Below are 20,749 nucleotides of genomic sequence, written 5' to 3' on the forward strand. Positions count from 1 at the left end.
AACGCAGAAATTTATCACCGTTCACAACAACATTCGCATCCACTGAATTAAACGTAACTGGAATGTTCACCCACACTGCAAAGAAACAAGAAAGAAATCCCGTAAATCGGAACAGAGAAAAGTTCCAGAAATGAAAGTAATAAAAAACTGAGTATTGTCGTATAAGACGCACCCTGTTTTTCAGACCTATTTTCAAAGAAAAACAGTGCATCTTATACGCCGGAAAATACGGTAATTAATCTCGGATAACATTTATATAAGAAAGACAATTATGGTCAGTTGTCATTAATTGATGTTTGGATTTATTATTATTATCATTACATGACACCTCGAAGGACTCATCGCGGGATGGGACACTGTTCTACTTTGCTATGAACAGCTCAAAGTCTCCACAACCACTTAATTTTTCAAATACACACAATACCACGCAGATACCGTCCATCACTACAAACAGCAGCATTTTTCGTTCTCTAAATTGGGTGTATTTTCATGACCAATTTGCCTATACGTGGGATGAATTATCCGGGTTTCTGGGAGAAAATACCCTACTACTTCTGTATGAGATCAATCAGCTAACTTGCCTTCAATTTAAAAATCCCAATATAAAGATTCCTCTCGTCACGACGAGAATCGAACTCAGGATTTTTTCCAATCAAAGGGCACGTTGTTCTGCTGTTCTTCCAATTGCATTACGGAGGCTCTAGGATTCGAATGTCCTCACGCAGGTCTAGAACCGATCGAGAGTCACACAATTTTTCATTTCTCCTTAAGCCAATTCATTTAGTTGCACTCACCATTACGATTCCTGAGTAATAATGTCCAGTATGTACTCACCACATAATAAATAGCAACTGTGCAGAGATTATATATATTTTTTTTCTTATGACTATTGTGAATCTCACTTATCACACGTCATGAGTAGAACCTAGATTGCTCATTCTTACTAAACACAGTACTAGTCACCTTCCAGGATTAACCTTTTGGTACATTTCCCTCTCTCTTTTTCTTTCTTTTCTTTTTTTTTTTTACTGATTTATTAAATTTTGTAATCTCTGTATACTTAATATTTCGTTATGATCAACATTTTATACACCCAATATTATCTTAGTATCTGGAACTTTGTTTCTTCATCACAGTATAACTGATGTAATCAAACACAAGCAGAGTAGTCCACAGGTTGTTTTATGTGGTCCCCAAAGAGGAAGAACAACATCTTTATTACTACATGTGAGTTTAGGAATAAAGATATTATTCTGCGAACCATGAATTTGTTGAAGGAAATTTGGGGAAAATTCCAATTATTACCGTACGGGATCTGCAGTTTTACGTTTGTGAACAACTGGAAAGATTATTATTATTATTATTTGTTACTTCCAGGGATTCCAAGACTCATCGAGATGCCCTGAAGACCAAAAGCCTTTTTAGTGTCCAAGTTATTTAGTAGTTTTCTGATGTCTGTTTTTCGAAAAACTACAGGATGCATACGGTGTTTGGATTTCGGTATGCTAGGAGGTGATTTCCTTTGGTTATCTGTGCAGGAGTTTGAGAAGAAGAGTGATGCCAGTAGGTCAACTTTATCTTGGGGTGAAGTAATGGTGTGATGAGGATGAGAAGTAGGTGAAAGTGGAGATGAGTTTTCTGCTGTTGGCGTTCATCAAATTTGATTTGGATCTGATGATGCCTGATTTGCATATGTTGGTATAGGCCGAATATGAAGCTGGAGTTCTCGATGACAGCCACATGCGATCAGCTGAAGTTTTGTCTTCGAATGTTTTGATACACCTTAAGTTGAACTAGAACTTGGAAAGCTCATGAAGATAATGGGTTGAATGGGGGATCAGGATCTTAATACCAGTTAGAATAACTTCTGACTCGTTCGCAGCAGGTGCTATGGCCAGATGAGTAGAATCATTGATCATATAAGGAAAGGAGGAGTAGGATAATTGACTATATGACTTCCTTTTTATGACATTGTTCGAAAGATAAATCACTAGGACCAATGACTGGAAAGCATGTAGAGGAGTCATGTTATTCTTAACTCAAATACCGTTGCATAAACACAGCAGTATGCGATCTTTTCTAACTTTTCCGGCTGAACATCATCTGCCAATGGCTATGGAATACTAAATACGTATGATCAGGCGAGAGATATAATGAGTTCTCAGGAACGCCAAAGTTGTATTATTGGTTGATATGGCTCAGAAGAAAGTATTCTTAATGCACAACTCTCACAGCTACAAAGAAGATCGTAATCATGTTTTGAGTCTCTATACGATTTTCGCCATTCTTTGGACTAATGATCATTTATGAGATAGCTCTATGAAGGAAATTCAGTTTCCGAAATGGTTTTCCCGCGTTTAATAGCAAACGCAATGAAAATCTGATTCCAAGTGACTTTTTTTTTTTTAAATAAACAACCGAACAATTAATCTGGCCTTAATATGAACATTACAAAATCAAGGTCATAATTAAGTAATACAATAATTAGCAAGTTGAAGTCATATTGCTCGCAGTTCGTGTCTATTGTAACTAGCTTAGAACTTTTGGGTGCTACCTTGTACTTGCCACCAGCTTCTTACCCATCTGCTGCACTTTTACAATAACTTTACATGTGATATCATGCCATATGCTTTCACAGTTCAGTAACTTCACTATGTTTTTATCTAAACCGATCAGTGGCGTATCTAGAGGGGGGGGGGGACCAAGGGCCCTGGTCCCCCAATAAAAAAGGGAAAAAAACACTAGAAAATTTTCCAAAAATCTTTTCCTAATTAAAATTCTTTTTTTTTTTTAAATTTATGTTGTGTCGTGTCTTCTATATCTATACTAACTATAAATTAGCGATCATTGCAGATGCTCAGTTATAGGTCGTATGTGATGTAATGTGCATTCTCAAATCGTCTACTCAACTCGGCCCCCCTCCAAGATTAAATCCTGAGTGCGCTACTGAAACCGATTGACACATTATAAAATGCGAATAGATTACTAAGGTAACCACAATCACTTTACCAAAGCCCAGCTTCTCCCTGTAGAGCAGTCATATTAATCTGTCCACTTATTCAATTTGGTCTTCCAGCTGTTCAAAAACTAATTATTATCACTTCAAAAATACTATAATTCACTGCTGTCTTGTTATTGCTTGTAGGTAGAATATCTGATCTCGTTTTCGCCATACCTATGGTAATATTCAAATGAAATAATCATGTAAGTAAGAATTCTTTAGCGCAAGGGCTAATATCCATCTAATTCTGTTGGATACCATCCTGAGATCATAGACTTTGTCCACCACCTTCAGCTCATTCACTTGTTATTTCTCGACATGACATTATTATTATTACATTACATGACACCTTCAGGGAGTCCAAGGACTCATTGAGGGAGGGCACCAACTCCATAACTCTCCGGCTCCACCACTTAATCCACGAAATATTGAAACGCCATCGACCGCCGACCACCACCACTAGTATTTTCACAGACAATTACAAACATCCATGTCCACGGCGGGATTCGAACCTGCAACCTTTTGGCTGGAGAGCGGATACGCTAACCACTCAGTCAACCAAGCTGGATCATTATCCCAATTTTATCCAAATACTACAATGATGGAATGATTGTCCAACAATTCATCCACTATTTGCTGATGCTATCTTCATACTACCTGAATATATCTTTCGGTTGGCTTGCCGCTAAAACTTGATAGGATTTTCTTTCATCTTCTCAGTTAATTTGGTTCCATAATCAGATATTACATTCCTTGGTGAAATGAAAAGAAAAAAGAAAACTCCAAAGAAGCTCCTTGGAGTTTTTCTTTTTTCTAACTTCTGAAAACAGGTGGGCTTTGGGAGAGAGATGATGAGAGACGACTGCCGTTATTACATAGCTTTAGACCATAATACTCATATTATAATTTTCTAATAGTGAGTTCTACGGCCAACTTTTTTAAAATGTAAAAAAAAACTACTTGCTCGTGCCAAAGATCAACACAGGAACCGAGTCGATTCTTCCTCTTTTAGACAGCCTAGCGCTGTAGAAACAAACACAGTGCTACTCAGGTTCTACATCTTCGTTTCCGTTGAGTTTTCGATATGATGGTAGCATTTCATATCCCTCTAAATTTGTAATCATTTCTTATCTATGGTTCCATCAAATCTTGGAACGTCTGCAAGCATGGTGCATCTGAATTTGAAACTGTTTATTCCATCGGATTGAAGGAAAAAACAGTAACATTGCATTTAAGGTCACAATGTCATCATTAGAGCATCACTCGTAAATCTTAATTCTCCTCTAACATGCTAGCACAAGTAATTATTCTTTAGATATCTCCTCCATGATTAATCTCTCGTAATAAACTTAATTTATATTTATTTTTGTAGCAAAAACTAAATATAAATAAATGCCTGTGAAACCCTGTGGAAGTGAAGTTTGCATCAATATTGCTAATCCGCACAAAGAAAGACCTAAGTTCAATTCTAGTTATCGAGTAGAGGAACACTTTAAAATCCTTCCTTTCACCAGTTTCTGAATTAGACGATATCCAGCACAGCAAGCGATTTTTCTTCTCTCATAAACTTGAGTGTTTCATCCCCTAATTGCAAGAAAATTAGTGTGTAATGTTTCTTTCAGTCTTTTTGTATATACCTTTGTGCTTTGACAACTGATGAAGTTGGCTTACTAACGAAACTAGTTGTGTCCTTATTAAAATTTTATTCTTAATTATCTCAGTGTTTTAATTCATTAAAATTATTGACCATATATAACTTCGATGCATTATTGACTAATTTGCATTCTACTGTGATCAGATGGGGACTTGGTTTCAGTCAGTCGCTAACATTTGCATTCCATTTCTTGAATCACCACATCATTCACAGCCCTCTGACATGGTATATTATCATGCGGAGACATAAGTGAGTTGCTTTCATAGAACTGGCATAGTCAACATAGAGCTGTGAGGAATGGCGAAACAGCATACCATGTATGCTTTTCCCACTACTATGACAAGGTATTCGTTGAAACTAGACGACGTCTCCTCATGCCACTGTCCATGAATATTGCTTTCTGCTCACATCTACAATTTCTTGGAAACAGATACTTTAATTCAGTAAGTAAATTTCTGGTTGTACCAGAATTTCTATCTTGGTTGAGAGAGTTCAATGATGCATGACAAGCAGAGCACCCAATCATTTTTATGCTTTCCTTCTTATTCCTTCCTTACTCTTTTACCTTGAGGTGTCGAGGATTTTTTCTAAATTTAACCGCTACCGTATCGAGGATAAGGTGGTTAGTCCTATGCCTCCTGGTGTGTCCTACGTATGTAGATACGTGTGTTCAGGGTCAGATTTTCCTGTTTTGTGGGATGAAAACCCGCCTATGCCCGTATGAGACCAGCTAACTCACCTTTAGTCGAAAGAGAACCAGCTAAAGGTTCTTGTGTCACTGAAGGGAATCAAGCCCATGTCTTTCCGCACAAAGGACTTCGTCTATACTGATTGAGCTATGGAGGCTCTTTTACACTTTCCTATTTCATTTTATACGATCAATCTGCTTCTTGGGCTCTTTTTCACCCCTACACATCATCTTTTAATGACATGAACCATAGCTAATATACTCCATTTTAAATAAACGTTCAATTTTTGCTGCCTGCATTTTCTAGATATTTCGCAGGTTACTTTATCAGAAACGTCTTGCGAGTTATGGGGAAATTCCTGCAGCCTCTTCTAAACATTGACAGCAGCTATTTAACATTGACAGTTCAAATCTAAACTTACAGAACAAGAAGAATTTTCTTGTTTCATTTCTTTCTTCTACAGTTCTTTTCAAATTGTTTCTCACTCATGTATTTCTTTATCTTTAGATAACTTCTTTATGCTCAACCGACTGTCCATTCATGGTATTAATGTACTGTAGGTGCACGCTTCGCGTGTGGCATTGCGATGTGTACGCGTGTGTGATTTCACGATTTTTAAAAGTAAAACCTTTCTTCTATTAGTTCCCGATTTAGTCGATCTCTAGCATGAGCAAACGGATTTTTTTTGTCCATAAACTCAAGAAAATCGACCATAGAACTCGCACTATTTCAGGCACACATGGCAGCACCTATTTGCCAATCTTCAGTGGATGCCATTTAAAATTAGTGAGGGTCATAGGCCAGATATCTCTAATTGGTTACTGGTAGAGATTGAACTGCCCACTCAGTCTACAAAAGTTACATAGAACTACAAGGCTTCGGCTACTCCCTGTAAAGAAATAAAAGGGGATTAGCTAATTTTTATTTTATTTTCGATTAACAGTAAAAGCGGTTGAAAAGGAATACGAAATAGATTTTTTTTTTTCAACAGGTGTTGTGCCTTTCTGCAAAGCAATATATAGTTAGTGAATTGCATATTCTCTGGGTGGCCTGCGTGTATGTTTACTAGTAAATGAGAATTGGTTTCAATTCCCTAATCATTTCACGATAACTTATTTAAATCCCAAACTGAGCAAGACAATTTTAGTTAACTTTGAGTGCTCTACCGAGATAAAAAAAAACATACGTAGCGAAAGTAGGCCCCTACATCTTATTAAGGTGGGCGCTATTGCTGTTTGTTCATCACAATAGGGTGTCTGTTGACTTTTTTTTTTTTTTCAACCGGTGCATTTCCAAAGAATCGTTGCCTCTCGTTAATGCTTTTTACGAATTTGAAAGTCGATTTGCCAGTATAAGATTCAATGAAATAGACATAAGCTTGTTAATCCATTTATTTTTATGGAAAACTACAGTCCCAGCATGCAACTTGAAACTATTTGTCTTCAAGCCAAAATGTTTAAAAATAAGTAAATGAACTAGGAAAATGAACTACTTGAATCGTACAAGGTTTTCCCATCTGAAGATGTTCCACTAATAAACGAAATGGCTAATTTATTCGTATGTTCAACGTGTTTGCATTTTTTTCACTCATGAAATCTAATACATATTTAACTGATGAGCACCTCCATTCCGTATTGAGAATTGACATGTGACAAATTTTGAACAATTATCTAGAACTATTTAGCCTCAATCTCAACTAAGTACTTTCAAAAGTGATGAGATTATCAACACCAGCTTCTTCGTTACCTGGAGACTCATCAGTTGATTAGCAATCACCAATATAGATTACACCACTGTCGTTCTACAGCTGACTTCTTAGCTAATCTCACCTACATTTGGGCACAGGCCATGGAAAGATTCTGAGAAACCCATGTTATTGTTCTCGATATTTCAAAGGCATTCGATAGTGTGTGGCACCGAGGACTCCTGAACAAGCTGCCATCTTATGGCCTCCCTCCTGCACTCTGTGATTGGATTACAAGCTTCATCACTGGTTGTGTACCATAGTGGATACCTTCCTGTCATCAGATATCCCAATCACTACTGTGCTCTTCCTTTTTTTTATATCAATGACCTCCTTTCCATGACTTCAAATCCTCTCACAGCTTCACTGATGATAGTACTCTTCATCATTCGATAAACTCTGCAGTACCCTAATGTTAGATGTCTCAAGTTCTTCAATTCACCAGTCACTTGAACACTGACCTCAATATCCTGAAATGGGGTGAAGATAATTTAGCAAATTTCAATGCCAAACAAAAAAAAAAAAACTCAAGCCAGCATTACCTGCAGAAAAATCATACATCATTCCCTCTTGTTTTTGATACTGTTCCAGTTTCCTTTCAAGATCAACTTTTTCTTCTTGGGTTTACTGTCACATTCAGGCGATCTTTTCCGTTCTAAACACTGCTTATTTCCTCTCAACACAAAACATTTTGTCTCAGCTCCAATTAACCTTGGAGTATTGTTTCACTATTTGGGGTGGAGCACCCAAGACCTTCCTAAGCATTCTTAGGGAAGTCTTGAGTGTCAGTAAATGTATATGGCCGTTTTTTTTTTTTTTTTTTTTAATGGATATTGCTCCTCTGAATTGGCTGCTACCATTCCTCCACTTTCTTCTAACTTTGTAAGAACTAGAACAGCCACTGGCCAACACTCATACGCTCTCCAGCTCTAGACCCACCAAACTAACTCCTAACGATTTTTCTTCATTCCATCCATCTCTAATTCTTTAGGACTATCTCCCCAATACTGTTTTTCCTACTAAGTACAACCTCCCACTCTTTAAGAAATATATCAATAAGCTATATTTCTCCTTAATCACTTGCTCACACATGGCGCTGTAGTGCTACAGGTCTTGTGACCTTTCATGTGTGGGGATCATCATCATAAAAAATAAAATAAAACTCATTAAATGTTTTGTTCGGTACATGCGTATCGTACTTATTAAAAGTTTCGAATAGTTTCAATTTTAGATGTATGATATTTATTCACCTTAATATTGAAGCAGTGATACTTTTCAGGTAGCAACTTTTCTACAATATTTAATAGTCAAAGTAAGGTGTTTTTTAAAATATTTTAAAAATAAAAAAACGTCTTTTTATAATTTGAATGAAATCTAAAACATAAATTACTGATGTGTTGGGAGTTTCCATTTATTTATATTATATATAGCGTGAAAATAAAAACTAATACACTAAGTTTTCTCGAATCGCTGAATGTGGCATAGAAAGAAATTTAACTTTTTATTACCGCTATACGGAAAAAAGTTTGGATAAGCACTTTAGTGGGTACGTGCCTCTTCATTTTTGACTATCAGGAAAGGGGAAAAAAAAATTCCCCTCATAGCACTATAACTATTCATTATCAGAGTATTTTTTTTTTTTAATCAACTCAAAAAGACCTCTACTGTAAGTTTCTGAAGTTACACCTAGTATTACTTAACGCAGTTACATGAACTGCGCACTTCGATTAGAAAAGACCCGTATTCGATTCTCGTCGTGACCAGAGGAATCTTTATATGGGCTTTTTCCAGTGAAAGTGGGGGGGAGTACAAAAACATGAACAGCAGGCAAATCGGCCATAAGAACACGTAATTTCTAGACAAATATGCTGTTGTTGGCGATGGACGGCAGATGGCGCTGAGTGTAGTTGGAAAATTAAGTGGTAGGGAGAATGAGATGTGTGTTGTGTAGTGAAGTAGTGTCCTCCCGCGATGAGTCCTTGGTCTCCTCGTAGGTGTCACTTAATAACTTCGACGACAGAAAAGTAATATGTTAGGAAGTTATACTGTACATAAGGCGAGTCGAAAGGACATACCTAGACAGGAAACACAAAAGTTTTGAGACTTAAAAAAATTAAATATTTTGCATTACAATTGGTTATGTTTTCTGATTAAAGCAATTTGTATTGTAATTTTGGATATCGCTGTATGTTTTTAAACCTGTTTATCCAATTCTTGGCCTTCTACAAGTACTAATGTGTATATTATTCAAATTCATTGAAGACAAAATATCTATATACGAAGACTGAGAGAAATAGTGATACAATTCTTTCATTTTCATGAATGTACAGCTTATATGCCTTTAATTCATCGGCCATCAGGATAAATTTTCAACCGAGCCGTTACCAAAAAATTCTAACCCCAGAGGGAGATCAGTGAATATCAACAAGGGTCAAGTTTATATCTTACACAACAGATGACCAAGATTACAATTACTTCCCTTTTTTCTTTTTCTACTCTCTCTCTCTCTCACCGGAGATTTTTTAGTTGTAGAGATCCTTCATAGCTGAGTACTTCAAAGTTTCACTTCTGAATTTGTAAAATCATGTTGATTTCTTGATCTAACACAAAATTATAGCATTTATTTATTTTTTTAAATATTTTTATACTATCGAATAGCGACCTTTTCTATTCACTAAAATCCGCATCTATTTACGTAAAAATTTACATTTAAGTAACACTGCTGCTGACTCTCCCATAGTTGCAGATTGTCCTCAACCCTACTATAACTCCCCACGCACAAACACCAGAAAAAGTTTACGATATAAAAGACTGCGCCTAAATATGAGTAGTATTATACTTTGTCCCGTCAAAATCTTCGTTTTTTGGTTTTTTTTTAATAATAACAGCAGACAAACTCTAAACGTGTCTCGTGTATTATTTTTATAATACATTTTTGCTTTCCATTCTTGTTATGCAGGCTGATAATAGCCAGGAACATTCTGTAAATAACCACGCCTACTCCGAAGTGCTGACGGAGGGAGTCTGAATGACGTTAACAGGAAACTTTCCAAAAGTACAGTCATATATCTAACTACATTCATGTTACTCTACAATAGTGGCAATTAAATGTCGTTGCCAAAAGAAGTTACTTTTGGTTTACATAAGAGGAAAAGAGCAAGCGAGAATAAAATTTAAAAATATTTATCTGGTAACATACTAAGTACACAAACTCTAATGAAGAGAACAAAGCTTTAAGCCTAACAAATTGTACATCCCCCCCCCCTTTGAATCAATAACAAAAACATGATTATTTGACAACTTCGACCCACATTGCACCATGATACGATGTGGAACATACTAACAATTTTTTAATACAAGAAATGTTTATTTAAGTAACAAGCATATTCAAGTCTAAGTATCCTACGGTACTGTGGATGGCTGAACGGCAAATATCTCGATTCCGTGGATATGATTTTTTTTTTTTTAATCGATGGGAAAATCCTTCCAACTGCGACAGTTTATTTTTCCATGTTTTTTTTTGGTAATCTTTTAACTGTCTATTGGGGTTGTTTCACACGTTTAGTACGTATGGTCCTGCGACCCCCGTACTTGTTCCATTATTTTGCAGCTGGGATGCCATAGTCTCCAATTCGCGCAGTCCATGTGCTGAACACTCGTATTTATGAGAAACGAGTTTTCGATAGAAATGAACGGCAAAAATTATGAAGATTATTACAACTGGTATCAAAACGATAGTACCAGCAATTGCAGCGTAGATACTGAACTCATAGAATTTCACCCAGCACAAGATTGCAATCTCGGAGAGAAAGAGCAAAATTCCAAACACTGTAGAAAACGCCCACGCTGTCTCAATGTAATAATTCATTTTTTCGTGTGGCGATTCGGTTACTGCTGCAATCCCATGAATGCTAGCGACAGCTTCGACATTTGGTAAAATACACGTGGATATCATGAGAGCCAATAGATGAACGGATACCAGAAGGGTGGTGCAGATACTGAAAGCGACAAGAAGTCCTGTCGGGATGTTTTCGCTCACTTGAATTTCTACCATCGCCACCTGAAAATAAATAAATATAACAATTAACTAGATATATATTTTAAAGTGCATATTAAATATAAAATGCATAATAATAACAAAATAATGATTACCAGTTATAAAAATGTACTGCGGGTTTACAACCTTTCAAGTTGTAAACATAAAAAAAAGTAAACATTATATTCCTGTTAAGGCAAAAATCTCAAGCTGAAAAATTCAACACAATCTTCATTATCCCGCTTTTATTTTAAATGCTAAAGTGAAATATAATTCCCCCCCCCACACACACGTATCTTCTTTCTCTTCTACCTGGGAACGGTTAAATCTTAACACAATTCCGATAATCTTCCGGTTCTTACCTCCACTAAAAAAACTCAATGATGTGAAGCAGCGCTATCAGGTGGGATCTTGAAATATATATGTAGAAAGTTTTTTACCTTGGGTGTAAAATACGTTAAAGATACCCAGAAAATTTTATACTTGGTTTTAATCCTTTTCCCAAGTAAGCAAAACAAAGTTTTGCAGGTGAAATATATTCACGTCTGAGCTACTTGTATATAGAGGCTGATGACTTCATATCACTTGCTTAGTATGTATCGCATAATGGAAAGGGCCACTACCCAGACTGGTTTTGACCTTCATTGAGATCTCTTCAGAGAGAGCCAGACCCGGGAGAGATACCAAGTAATACAGAAGTAATACAAGTAATACAAGATATATATGACTTCTGAAGTAATACAGAAGTCATATATCTCATATACAAGTAGACAAAAAGTGCTTGAACTTCATAATAAAAATCTCTGGATGAGAGAAAGATGCAGAAAGTTTTTTACTTTGGGTGCAAAATACGTTAAAGATACCAAGAAATTTTATTGTAATAAAAGGCAAACACATGGACACTTCGGTATTTATGCCTTAAGTGCAATAGCATCTACATCGAAGGTCGTAAAAGCAATTGAGCATAATGTCACTGTGGCGTCTAAATTAAAATCTGAATATATTAGAAAGTTCGCCGATCTCAAATGTAATAATATAAAATATAATCCCGGAAGTGAGTTTCAAACGTTTTCTATTTTTCGAGAAATGTGAAAACTAAGTGGTTCCGTTTTATAAAATGATTATTTCTAATGCCCTTGTAATATAAACCTCTTCTTTGCTCCAACTGCACCTACTTTAGACAGTAGCTTATCTCTGGCTGTAGCGTTCCTAGTATTTCCGTAAACACAGGAAGGGTAGGTGGTTTCTTAAAAAAAAAATCTGAACTAGTGGTCTGAAAACTAGTCTTTGGAAGTGCTTCACATAGTGGCGAGATGGGAACACATGAAATTACCATAATTTAAATCTTTTCTTTCTTTTTTTCCCATCCGTTTTAAACCGACTTGAATATATTGCAACTAATGGTCTCATTCATGAATATATATATATATAAAATACCAGTATACATTTCCCTTATATACAAATTTAAATGAAGTACATTAGAGTATGCTGCAATTCACAAGAAAGATTGAAACAATTAAACAATGAATGTGGCAAATTAATTCTAAACTTCTCATTCTTAAATAATAATGATTAAAAAAAAAACTCCTATAGAATATCCTTAAACAGAATGATTACAGATATTATCAAGAAAGCAGGATTTAAAAACCGAAAGCATTACCAAGGTTCTTTAAAACCAGAGAAGGCAGAACAACGGTAAAAGTTATGATGCAAAGCCATCTATCAGTTCGGAGTTTAATTTAAATGAACTCCAATTTTCATATGGAAAAAGTTAATGTTTAAGACAGTTATTTCATTTTTATTTGTTTCTGGTGTTCTGCAAAGTTTATTAAAACATTGCGGCTGCCGAAGATACGAATGATTACAATCACAATTTTTTACAATTTTATTTATATTTATTTTATCCTTCGAATCAGACTGATCATTATTAAAGCTTTGCAAGGCACAAAAAATGTTTGATCAAGATGGCTGACCGGATGAGAACCTAGAGGCCCTCAGGGCATTGATATTTAAGACGAATTTAGATGTGGAAATAAGGAAGAAATGTAAATAAAATAATAATTAAGTTACAGTGAAAAAGAAAAACCCAGAAAATAGTCAAGCAGCATCCCTGTCCACATGGAAAGGGTTGGGCATTGTCTTCTCGTCTTGTAGCTCAAAGAAGAGTTTAAGGGAATCTACAGTTGTAGAGACTGATGTTAGAGTTCATTACATGCACTCTATAGCCGCCGTTTCTAGAAAGGACTATTGTGTACAACCAAACACTATTCTAAATAATATTCAAGCTCGACTTAATGCACAATTCGCCTTTGACTGGACAACAGAAAACTGGAAAGCTTTCTGTTGTTTCTGAAAAAAAGATGTGGCGTGACAAATTACACGACAGATTCAAATCTGATGAAAGTTGTGTACGAGCGGCAGTTAAGAGAAAGTTAACTATCAATATATTGTCTCATCTGTTTAGTGTGGTGCTGTTATGGCGTTAGGATGATTTTTCTGATTCACCTTAGGCCTTTTTTCGTCCTAATGTTCAGTAAAAATGAGTTCCAGTTGGGCCTGTTCTATGGAATGGCATAGTTAATATCAATATGATAATATACCATAAAACACTGCAAGAGCTGTGGCAATGTAAAGCAATGGAACTTGAAGAAACAGGATATAAGACCGACCAGCACAGAGTGGAGATTAACACGTACAAACACTGATGCCAAGTGGTTAGGATTTCCAATTTTCTGCAAAGTAAGAAGAAAATATTGTTGCCGTAGTTGCGCATTTAATAAAAAAATGTTCGATCACCAAAGATAGTTCTATTTATTTATGAATATTATGATTTTGATACTAAAAACACATAATAAGATAATAATAAAAATGACATATTTCATTAAAAAAACCTGCAATTAATATCAAATAGACTATATAATAGAAGTCTGTTTACGTTTTACAAGACATTTTGAATATTTTCATTTTGATCAATGCAGAAAACCATTACACAGTAACTGTTGTGGTGTTTTTACTTGTCGTGCACATGGTTACGTCCATGGTAACGATGTTTCCAGATAGCTATTTCAAGAATAGAACACGTGGCCATGAATGCTTATAAACGTACGGCAGAGGTGTCAAGTTTAAGGACAGAGATATTTTTTTAAACAGAACAATCGGGTTAAGCAGGGAAAATATATATGTATAAAATTACAAATATTATAATTTCAGAATTGGAGTATAATAATAAATAATGCTTTAAACATTAACCATGTTTAATGAAATAAGAATTTTGGGATATTTCAGGGAAAAGTTCCGAAACATCACAGAATTTTCATATTCATTTAAAATATATTTATGTTGCCAAAATGTTGGAATATAAAATATTCGCTTTACTTTTAAGAACAAAACTGCTGAAATAGAAATTTTGGTACTCAGAGCCGACGTTCGAATTATGATGGTATGGCAGATTTGAGAGCGACTAGAATAGTGATTAAATTTCAAAATAATTAGGAGAATTATAATCAAACATAAGTGTTCTTCCAAAGCTTCTGCCGTCATTGATGAATTATTTAATAACTTCAAAGGATTCACAAAGCAGAGAGATACATATAGGCATTGGTTATGTAAGCAACTAATACACAGCATGCTATTTGACAAAGTCCATTATAACGAATCAAGGTATGTTTTACACATTGCTTCGTTCGTAATGACGTATTCACGATTTGATATACTGAACTTGGTTGGCAGCCGAGCAGAAACTTCATCTAAAAAGGGACACATGTAGAGCCACAAAGAAGTACAGGTAACCCTCGTATAACGCGGTACTTATACAACGCACTTTCGATATAACGCGATCTACAAATTGTAGTAACTCTTTATATTTTCATACATTTTCCACCGCGCGACTTAAAAATCAAATTTTATCTTCGTTAAATTTGCGTCTTCCCGTATCGCGCATGTAGTTATAAGTAGCGAATTTATATTAGGGGAAATACCATATAGCAGGCATGTAAGTCAATTGTTTACGGTATAAAGTGTTTATTGTAAAAAAATTGTCTTCGTTTTCTGCCAGGAAAGCGCATTAAGAGTTACATACAATATGTAATGCTTTTTTTATATAAACATTTTAATTTTATAGTAATGGCCACTTAGAGGGATTTTACGATATGCTTGAAAACGAAATTAGTGAATTAATTGATGAGGAAATAGATTTAAATTAGGAGAAACTGGTACAATTAATGGATGATGTTGAACCAAATGGGGGGAGGGAGGAAGGTTTTGCCGAAGATTCTGATGAATCCGTTAAAGAATTCAGTTTAAAGAAATTAGCAGAAGGAATGGACTTGGCAAGAAAGTTAGGAAGTTATTTTGATAACTTCCTTTCTTTTTTTTTTTTAATTTGGATAATGATCCCTCAATGGAGCGCTCCGGAAAATTCACGAGGCAATTGGAAATGTGTTTAACTCCACATTATGAACTTAATAAAAAATTGCAGCATAGTCGTAAGCAAGGTCTTATTACTGACTTCTTGATAACTAAACCAGCCGAAGTATGCAATGAGAATTATACAAATGATCTCAAAGAGATTTTAAGTGATGAATGACGTCCGGCCACTCAAAAATAAAGAACATCTACGAAATGTTAGTTTTGAAGACAGTGATGACGATTACAATATGCACTTTATTTTATTTTGCCTAAAACATTTATGCATTATGTGCAATGAAGTTTACGTACAATTTGTAATTTTTATAATTTTATACTATGTATTTGTTTCATAGTTTATGTTTTCTTAACTTACATGAATTACCTGAATTAAGTAAAAATATGTTTTTGTTGGATATGTCATTGTTGTTTATATAATTAAAAAAAAAAAAACGATTTCGGAACATAACCCTACTTTTTCTATGTGATCTGAGTCTCGCATAACGCGATTTATATAACGCGGCATTTCTGTGGAACCTAACATCCGCGTTATACGAGGGTTACCTGTAATATTATACTGTATGGAAAATGACACAGTCAACTTACATCAATGCTATGGACTGATGAGCTCCGAGGGGGGGGGGAAGGGAATAAGGATACATTTGAGGAAGGGTTAAGCGATAAATAAGGTATAGTACGCCCACAGATACGAGACCCTTCGACACTTCTGCGCATGTCAAAATAAGAAGAATCCATTCCGATAATAGGGTAATCAATCCGTATTGTGGGATGAGTGTTTATTATTGCACGTCGGAAAATTAACTTCTCTTTTATGATCATTGTAGTTTTTAAAGTGGTAACTATTTTGCTTGTATAACAGTTGAAAATTTTTACGTATAAAGCACATGATTTCGAGTGTTGGTGACCAATTCGTGCATCGCCTCATTTCTTTCTTCCCTTCAACATGAATCGACTCTTCTTGGCAATCTGCCAACAATAGCTCTCGCTTCTGTGGTCGTACATGGATGAACTGCAAAATTAGCCAGTCAGGATAAAGAAATTCTTATTGAGAAGGTATAAGATTTGTTAAAGCAGACAATAGTCAGCTACGATAACTATGTTAAAAAAAATAAAAAGGACACCGGCTAGTAAATCAGGAGGAATCCTAGGAAGTTGTATATGAAGCAGGAGGAAGAATAATTAAGGAAAAGAGATATTAGTGGACGTAGTGTAATTATATAACGAACGCTTGGTCAGTGTATACCATACTGATATGATTTATGCTGTGCAACATCAAAATGAAAGCAAATGCTAATTGAAATGGACGTGAATGAACCAAAGATGGACGAGTGTTACCTACACATTACTAAGCATATAGAGTTAGTAACATATCGCATGCAGGAAATATGCAAAAGTTGACTGCCATTGACTAGGCTGTTAGTTTGCAGTAGGAATGTCTCCGAATCAGTGAAAAGATGGCAAAATGGAGTCAATGCACAAGCCAGATCTTTCCAATTATAGACTAATCTGTGTATCTGCTGTTGTTAAGTACCAGGGAGAAAAGACTGGATTCTATACGAAGGTAAGCGTGGATTTGTAGAAGGTGGATCTTATTTTAGAGATGAAAAATTTCAATAATAGAAAAAAAGACAACTTTGCTGAGTAGTAGGGGTGGCACTAGTGACCAGATCAAGATAAGATAAGGAATCGGGACGTGATTGGTTGTTTATTGGATTACGTCATTGTGTGTGACGTCATGAGTTTGTAATGTTTGAAATTTCCCTGGGGGCATATGTGTCAGTGAGGTCAGTTCTTGTGTTTTGGTTCGCGTATGGAATTATGGGTAATGGCAGAGATAAGGATTCGTGTTGTGTGAGAAGTGATTGGTGGTGCACTTCTGACCAGATCAAGATAAGATAAGGGATCGTGTGGTGGGTGGGTGGGTGTTGTTATCAGATGTAGATAAGTGCCGTCATTTGTTATTTGTAAATAAGTGACGTTATTGTTTTGAATGGAAAAGGGAGATATATTAGTGGATAAGGAATCGTGTCGTGATTGGTGGGACACTTTTAACCAAATCAAGATAAGATTAGGAATCGTGAGGTGGATGCGTGTTATTATAGATTTTGGAATTTCGCTGGGGCCCTCGTCTGTTAGGGAGATCACGTGGTGTGTTTGGTTCGGTTTTTGCATTGTGGGTGTTATTTAGAGATAAGAATCGTAACGTTATATGTTTGGAAATTTCTGGGGAACATATGTCTCTCTGTGATATCACATGGTGTTTTGGTTCGGCTATGGAATTGTGGGCGATGTTTTTGAGATAACATATCTTGGAATTTTCCCAGGGTGACACACATCTGTCATTGTCATGTTTTGTGTTTGGTTGTCTATAGATGGGTGTACTAATTTTCCAATACATTTTGGGGTATTTCTTTCCTGTTAAAGGGTGGGAATGCTTAGAGTAGAGTAGAGTCGTGATGGCGGCTGTGATTAGGTTTTTCTGAATAATTTAATTATATACTGGTGTCCCTCAAACACACACTTTTTTTTCCCATAGCTCATCCGTAATTTCTTCTATATTCATATTTTAATTCAAAATCATATTTTATTCATTATTCATCCGAATATTTTGATTTGTCTACAATTAAGACTTAAAGTTCAATTAATAAACAAATCGTGTGTGAATTCACGGTGTTTCAAAAGTGATCTTACTTAAACATACATACACAACAACGACACTGTTTGTTCTTTTAAGTTTACATATTTATTTCACATATATTATTTACAATGCATTATGCAGAAATAGGAATTTACAGATATCACCAATGCATATGGTGTTTTTCTTGTCGTAACATTTCTTTGATGAGGCATGTGTGATTGCCTGATTTTGATACTGCTGACCGGATGAGTATGGCAATTTCAACGTACACTAATATTAGCAGCACTGCTATAAAAGCAAGTATCTGCCACTTTTGCGATGGATCTTGATTTTTACCTGTAAAGAAAAAAAAATCATTGATAGTGATGGAAAAGTTAGCAGATTCAAAGCTTTACAGAAACATACAAATTTGCCACATGAAACTGTGAAAAGTGGTTAGCAACACAGCCTACTTATGTGAGACATAAACCCATTAGAAGAAAGTTTAAACGCAATCAAATCAAAGTCCCGACACTTTTACACACTTTCAATGTGATTTGGCAGATATGTCATCCCATGTAAAAGAGAATGGGGGTGTGTGTTTCCTTCTTGTATGCATTGCTTGTTTTTCCCGATTTGCGTGGGTTCGAACACTGAAGAAGAAATCAGCAGACGCTGTTGTTAATGCTTTCGAGTCTATTTTTAAAGAGGAAGCGCCATGTTACATAAACACTGATCAAGGAAAAGAGTTTTACAACAAGAAAGTTAGTGCATTGTTTAAGAACCATAATATTCATTTCTACACGACCAGGAGCGAAATGAAAGCACCCATTGCAGAAAGATTTACCAGAACATTGAAAACAAAAGATCTACAAATGGATGACGTATACTAAAAGTTATACGAAAGTTTTGCCGACCCTTGTACATACTTATAACCTCACACCACACCGCACTATCGGTATGGCTCCTTCGGAAGTTAACCTTCACAACGAGGATCGTGTTTGGAAATATTTGTACGGAACACAAGAGGAGACTACCAAACCAAAATTTCAAATAGGTGATAGTGTGGTTTTAAGTGATGATACCCACAAATTTAGAAACCGGTATTGGGGTAACTGGACAGGAGAATTGTTCACTATTGCTCAGGTTATTAATAGAAACCCTGTAGTATATAGAGTTTGCAGTCGGGACGGAGAGATAATAGAGGGAACTTTCTATGAACCTCAACTGCAAAAGGCTGATATACCCAATGAACTTCCGGAAGACGTGTATCTAATCGAACAAGTTCTTAAACACCTAACAGAAAGGAAAACCTCAGTATTTTGTTAAGTGGCTCGGTTAACCCTCATCGTATAATTCTTGGGTTCGTAGCGAAGATGGTTTACTTAACCCTTCCCAGTAATGGCGGTATGAAAATGTTTCCTACAAACACGCAAACGAAATTTCAAGTGGAATTACCACACGAGATCAGACTTAAAAGGTAAATGGGAAGTTGCACTTACCGAAATTCATCTTCTGGGAGAATTTAATAACATCGATTCCGGTTACGATGAGTTTCATATGATACGTGCAGTTGGAGGAGGAGTCAACACTATCGACGATAACAACATCACAGAAAATAAAGTTTTTGAAAAGTCTAAAGAAGGATTTTACAAGGTCTACAAGATTCCCCCATGGCAGTCACAATTCACCCTCTGAACTTCAAGCAGTGTTTGATGTGAGTTCTGTGATTACTGGAAAAAAGATCCCAACCAACACCATTTCTCCGACAGTCTCAAAAGATTACAATCTGTTGACTGCAATGGGGGAATCTCATAGATCTTGTAAAATCCTTCTTTAGACTTTTCAAAAACTTTATTTTCTTTGATGTTGTTATCGTCGATAGTGTTGACTCCTCCTCCAACTGCACGTATCATATGAAACTCATCGTAACCAGAATCGATGTTATTAAATTCTCCCGGAAGATGAATTTCGGTAAGAGCAACTTCCCATTTACCTTTTAAGTCTGATCTCGTGTGGTAATTCCACTTGAAATTTCGTTTGCGTGTTTGTAGGAAACAATTTCATACTGCCGTTACTGGGAAGGGTTAAGTAAAACATCTTCGCTACGAACCCAAGAATTATACGATGAGGGTTAACCGAGCCACTTAACAAATTACTGAGGTTTTCCTTTCTTTGGGTTTTTAAGTACTTGTTTGATTAGATACACGTCTTCCGGAAGTTCATTGGGTATATCAGCCTTTTGCAGTTGAGGTTCATAGAAAGTTCCCTCCATTATCTCTCCGTCCCGACTGCAAACTCTATATACTACAGGGTTTCTATTAATAACCTGAGCAATAGTGAACAATTCTCCTGTCCAGTTACCCCAATACCGGTTTCTAAATTTGTGGGTATCATCACTAAAAACCACACTATCACCTACTTGAAATTTTGGTTTGGTAGTCTCCTCTTGTGTTCCGTAAAATATTTCCAAACACGATCCTCGTTGTGAAGGTTAACTTCCGAAGGAGCCATACCGATAGTGCGGTGTGGTGTGAGGTTATAAGTATGTACAAGGGTCGGCAAAACTTTCGTATAACTTTT

At 35.9% G+C, this 20,749-nt stretch overlaps 1 protein-coding gene across 1 annotated transcript in view; it reads right to left on the reverse strand.

The window, feature by feature from the left end:
• Nucleotides 1-10,256: 10,256 nt before the first annotated feature.
• The window catches only part of LOC150102024 (calcium release-activated calcium channel protein 1-like), a 56,581-nt gene continuing 46,088 nt past the window's right edge, over nucleotides 10,257-20,749 (reverse strand). Inside the window, exon 2 of the mRNA XM_090400999.1 lies at nucleotides 10,257-11,148. Within this exon, the coding sequence (XP_090257125.1) occupies nucleotides 10,642-11,148 (507 nt within the window). The 3' untranslated portion in view covers nucleotides 10,257-10,641. The remainder of the gene's footprint in view (nucleotides 11,149-20,749) is intronic.

Source organism: Typopeltis vanoorti, chromosome 11 (genome assembly GCF_054136105.1).
Source record: "Typopeltis vanoorti isolate ZY-2024b chromosome 11, IOZ_Tvanoo_1.0, whole genome shotgun sequence".
In the NCBI taxonomy this organism is placed as follows: Eukaryota; Metazoa; Arthropoda; class Arachnida; order Uropygi; family Thelyphonidae; genus Typopeltis; species Typopeltis vanoorti.